General features: G+C 54.5%; 1 protein-coding gene across 1 annotated transcript; it reads left to right on the top strand.

Moving 5' to 3' along the window:
• The first annotated feature begins 3,699 nt into the window (after positions 1–3,699).
• GPR101 (G protein-coupled receptor 101) lies at positions 3,700–5,280 on the top strand. Its single transcript, XM_063083012.1, has one exon. The coding sequence runs from the start codon at positions 3,700–3,702 to the stop codon at positions 5,278–5,280; it is 1,581 nt and encodes a 526-aa protein (XP_062939082.1).
• The last annotated feature ends 326 nt before the right edge of the window (positions 5,281–5,606 follow it).

Here is a 5,606-nt window from a genome sequence, read left to right as displayed (position 1 = left end):
GCCAATTTTGCCTCTCTGCAGGTCTCTGCCAAGCCCCCTCTTGTCAAGATTCTCCTTGGGTCTCCTGCCACAGCCTCCTTTCTGCTCTTTCTTCATTTCTTCTCTTTTTTCCCAGCCCTACATCTAGAGACCCTGGAAAAACAGAAACATCATTATATATCCCTACTTATAAACCATCAGTGAATAAGAACGGCAAAATATTGATCATTGCTAAGGCTGGGTGATGAAAACATGGAAGTTAATTTTTATTCTTCTCATTATATTTGTGTATGTTTGAAAATGTTCATAATAAATCATATTTTCAATAGCTCTCCAGGGATCTCAGGATAAAGTCTAAAGTCCCCAGACTGGCATTCAAGTCCCCTCAGATCTGCCCCTACCCAATTTGACCAGCTCGCTTCCTGGCACTCACCATGCTGCAGCCTCTCTGTTCTCCCAGCCTTGGCAGCCGCTCTCTCCTGCAACCCTATCTTTGCCCATGCGTCTCCCTCTTGCAGAACACCCTTCCCCTTCTGTCCTACCTAGACAACGCTTCCGTATCCCTTGGAAACCCAACGCAAATGATCCCTAGTCTGGGACACTTTCCCAGACCCTCCGCTATCTTCTTATACCCTTGTGCCTCTGCAGGCCTAATATGCAGCAAACACCTAATATGTGTTTGGGAGAGACCAGAATGTCTTTGTAAATAGAACAGGTGCAATATTTACTTAACTTGGGCAAGTAGGGTAATCTCTCTTGGCTTAAGCTTCTGTCTCTATAAAATGCAGATAATAGCGGTACTTATCTCACAAGGCTAGGGTAACGATTCTCCGGTGTAAACAGTCTAACACAGTACCTGGCAGAGAAAGAGAGAGAGAAGCTGACTGGCTTACAGACAGACAGACTTCAATCAAATAATATAGTGGATAATTATACAGATTGTCTTAGATGAAATGCTCTCAAACATACAGGAAGGGCACTGCTGTTTAGCTCTTCCTGGGAGCTAGAGAAATTCATGGAAACTCATTGACATCAAAGTCACGATTTTCTCACAGGCCTCGGGGCGGTTGATACTTTGGAGGGTCTTTAGAGGTTGAGAGCGGAGTCCGGGGCCGTCCTCTTTGCGGAGTCCGGGGCCGTCCTCTTTGGAAAGACTGCGGGTCTATGGCCGGGACCTGGCCCGAAATCGCAGGGCTCCTAGGGCAGGGGGTTTACACAAAAATCAGCCTTGATGACAATTCCCAGTCTGTGAGGTGTTGGCGAGCTCGGAGCGCCTGGGGTAGGGACGCGAGGTGGAAACATCTGAGTGGGGTCCTTTGCAGTGCCCCCCGCCCGCCAGCCCCGCTCCTCTGGGAGCCCGTGGCCTCGTGCGTCACAGGCGCGGGCGGGGACCGAGGGGAGGGGGGCGCCGCAAGGTGAGGGCACCGCGTTGCCTTAAGACGCCGCGCGTCCCCGCCGCCGCACAGAGCTTGCAGCTGGGCGCGCCGGCCGGACGTGCGGGCACAGCGCCTGTGCCCAGCTCCTGCCGCGCCCGCTGCCCGGTGCAAGCTCTCAGCCGCCGGCGCCCTGAGAGGCGGCCCGGACGAGCGCGGCGAGTCCCGAGGGACCGGCACACAGCGCCCGCGGCGCGACGCCTCCAGCAGCAACAGGTAAGCGGCCCGGCTCTGTTCCGGGCGCCGCAGACCCCGCACCCAGCCGCCCCCAGGCTCGCGCGCCGGGACGCCCCGTCTGCTGCGGCCCGACGGCGACTGAGCAGCCTCGCGCAGTGGCCCGCCGTGCAGCCCCTTGTCGCCTTTCCTCTGCTGTCCTCTCGCCCTCGCATTTTCCTTCGCACTTTCTCCGGTGCGTGCCTCTCCCCTCCCTCTCGATTTTCTTTTATCCCCCCTCATCCTTTCTTTCTGTGCCTCTCACGCTCTTTTCTTACTCTCTCTCTTTCTGTCTCCGTCTCTCCCTCTCAGTCTCGTTCTGTCTCACACTCACTCTCTCATTTCTTGTCTCTCCCTCTCTAGCTCTCATTTCCCCTCTCTGTATTTCTCTCATTCTTTCTGTCTCCCATCTCTTTCTGTCTCTCTCTGCCTCTCAATTTCTCTCGCTCTGTCTCTCTCAGACTCTCCCCATCACCCTGGCACCCCTGCCTCCTTTCCCGTTTTCCCAGAGCTCACCACCCCCTTCCCCCAGCCGCCGCAGCCACCAGCAAGCGGACTGGGGAATGCAGGGAGGATGCCGAATGGGGGGGGGGGGGGCAATAGACATCCTCCCTACATTTTCCAGCCGCTGCTGCGCTGCTGAGAAACTAGGCGTTTTATCCGCCAAAGCTCACGGTGGCCACGGCGGCAGCTGGTTCCCATGGCAAAATTAAGTCGACAGAGAGAAATCCAAAGAGACAGAGATCTAGCCAGAGAAAAACCGAGGTGAGGGGCCGTCGGAGAAAGACGGAGAGAGACAGATGTGCACACATACTGAAAGACAGAGAGAAAGTGTTTGGCGAGAGTCCCAGGCTGACCGGAGAGTGAGAGTAACCAACTAGAGAGTTCACACGCTAGAGAGATAGACTGAGAAACGGAGAGACCCAGGTGAGACGAGCAGTAGAGAGTTAGAGACCAACGGAGAGAGACAGGCAGACAGAGCGATCCAGAGAGAACTCACGCATGGGGAGACAGAAACTACGGGGAAAGATAGGGAGAGACACGGAGACAAGAGGATCCAAGAAAGACAGAGCAAGCGTACCCGTGCCAGTAAGAGACAGGAGACGCGCAGAGAGAGAACCCTAGGGAGACACGGAAACAAGAGACTTGAAGAGACACGGAGACTGGCAGAGACACATATATAGCAAGTGATACTGAACAAGTGCCCTAGGGAGCCACAAATATGAGCTGCCAGAGAAATAGACTGCGAGAGAAACGGAGAAATGAGAGCATCAGGGAAAGACGGAGAAGCACACGCAGTAGTGACAGGCAGAGACACAGAGAGATGAGAGCGGATCGGAAAGAGATGGAGAGACAGAGAGAGAAATGCACACACAGCTACAGAGAAAGCGTGCTAGCGAAAGAGACACAGCCAGAGAGACTGAGAAACTGACTGAGAATGGGAGGGAGAGATAGCAGTAACAAAGACAAAAAGGTAAGAGAGTGACAGAGACCAACCGCCAGCGTGCACGTGCTATAGAGAGACTGATAAACAGAGACAGACGATGCAGTGAGAGGCAAGGGTGAGAAGAATCAGAAGAAACAATGAGACACACACACCGAGAGATACAGAAAAAGTACGCTAGCGACAGACACTGGAGACAAAAATTGACCCTCGTGAACAAGCAGGAACAGAGCGCGCAGGCGCAGGCGCTAGCGAGCGAGAGAGCTAGAGAGACCGTAACTCCGAGACCCAGAGACAGTGTGGGAGACACGCAGAGAGAGCGCGCGCACGCGCCAGCAGGAGAGACAGACGGGAGGAAATCAGAGACGTGCAGAGAGACCTGCAGGGCCAGAGAAACAGCCAGAGAAGCAGCCAAGACGGGGCTGGGGCTGCGCGGGGGCCCGGGGGAGGGGTCCTGCCGTGCTGCTGCTGGGAGCGGAGGCTTGTCCCCTCCGCAGCCGGAGACTAACCCTGTCCACATGTTTCTTTCGTCCCCAAGCATAGGCACTGAGTGCAGCCAGTGCACCCCTTCGCCGCCTGCCGGTGCCCACGCTGAGCCTGCACCTTGTCTCACGCCCTTCCGCTGTCGCCATGACATCCACCTGCAGCAACAGCACGCGCGAGAGCAACAGCAGCAACACGTGCGTGCCCTTCTCCAAAATGCCCATCAGCCTGGCTCACGGCATCATCCGCTCAAGCGTGCTGCTCATCTTCCTCACTGCCTCGTTCATCGGCAACATAGTGCTGGCGCTCGTGTTGCAGCGCAAGCCGCAGCTGCTGCAGGTGACAAACCGCTTCATCTTTAACCTCCTCGTCACCGACCTGCTGCAGATTTCGCTTGTGGCCCCCTGGGTGGTGGCCACCTCAGTGCCTTTCTTCTGGCCCCTCAACAGCCACTTCTGCACCGCCCTGGTTAGCCTCACCCACCTGTTCGCCTTCGCCAGCGTCAACACCATTGTCGTGGTGTCCGTGGATCGCTACCTGTCCATCATCCACCCTCTCTCCTACCCGTCCAGGATGACCCAGCGCCGTGGTTACATGCTCCTCTATGGCACCTGGATTGTCGCCATCCTACAGAGCACACCCCCACTCTATGGCTGGGGCCAGGCTGCATTTGATGAGCGCAATGCTTTTTGCTCCATGATCTGGGGGGCCAGCCCCAGCTACACCATTCTGAGCGTAGTGTCCTTCATCATCATTCCACTGGTTGTCATGGTTGCCTGCTACTCCGTGGTGTTTGGCGCAGCCCGGCGGCAGCATGCTTTGCTGTACAACATCAAGAGGCACAGCTTGGAGGTGCGGGTCAAGGACTGTGTGGAGAATGAGAATGAAGAGGGAGCAGAGAAGAAGGATGAGTTCCGGGGTAAGAGAGAATTCTACAGCCGGGGTGGAGGTGAGGCCACGGCCAAGGAGGGCAGTGTGGAGGCCAAAGAGGGTAACATGGAAGCCAAAGATGGCAACATGGAAGCCAAAGACAGCAGCATGAAGGTCAAGGAAGGAAGCACGGAGACCAGTGAAGGTAGCCTAGAGGCCAAGGGCAGCAAGGAGCTCAGAGAGAGCAGCATGGTGGCCAGTGAAGGCAGCCTGGAGGGTAAGGAAGGCCGCATCAAAGTTGAGGAAAGCAGCGTGAAGGCAGACAAGGGCTGCATAGAGGTCAACCAGTGCAACATTGACTTGGGTGAAGATGACATGGAGTTTGATGAGGATCACATCAATTTCAGTGAGGATGATGTCGAGGCAGTGAACATTCCAGAGAGCCTCCCACACAGTCGTCGGAACAGCAACAGCAATCCTCCTCTGCCCAGGTGCTACCAGTGCAAAGCTGCTAAAGTGATCTTCCTCATCATTTTCTCTTATGTGCTATCCCTGGGACCCTACTGCTTTCTAGCGGTCCTGGCCGTGTGGGTGGATGTCCAAACCAAGGTACCACAGTGGGTGATCACCATAATAATCTGGCTTTTCTTCCTGCAGTGCTGCATCCACCCCTACATCTATGGATACATGCACAAGACCATCAGGAAGGAAATCCAGGATATGCTGAAGAAGTTCTTCTGCAAGGAAAAGCCCGCAAACGAAAACAACCACCTAGACCTGCCTGCAACAGAAGCCGGCACAGAGGGTGGGACTGAAGGCAAGATCGTCCCTTCCCATGATTCTGCTACTTCACCTTAAAGTTGGTTCTTAGCCAAACCTTGAACTTTCCACAACACAGAAAACAAGAGCAGCTTTCATTTCAATGGACCACCCACAGTTCCATAAATGCTAACCCATACCATTTCAGGCAAAGGTGTTGCACACACATCCTTTTCACCACAAGGTAGATAGTACATGGAAGAGGTAGAAACTGGGGACTTTACTTAAAGGTGTGCCCCTCAAAGCATGGACTTGAGGATTCTGACTAAAATTTCCACCCCCCCAAAAATTATTAGGCTCTGAATTTATTAAAGCAACAAGGGCTATCCATTTGGGGCCTGTTTGGTAATCTGTCTCCCCAAAGT

The sequence above is a fragment of the Cynocephalus volans genome, chromosome X, assembly GCF_027409185.1.
Source record: "Cynocephalus volans isolate mCynVol1 chromosome X, mCynVol1.pri, whole genome shotgun sequence".
NCBI classification, from domain to species: domain Eukaryota; kingdom Metazoa; phylum Chordata; class Mammalia; order Dermoptera; family Cynocephalidae; genus Cynocephalus; species Cynocephalus volans.
This window is presented reverse-complemented; position numbering and strand designations above follow the sequence as displayed.

What these genes read in the sequence shown, in the direction of transcription:
- GPR101 (XM_063083012.1), top strand. Translation starts at nt 3,700, where the DNA reads ATGACATCCACCTGCAGCAACAGCACGCGCGAGAGCAACAGCAGCAAC.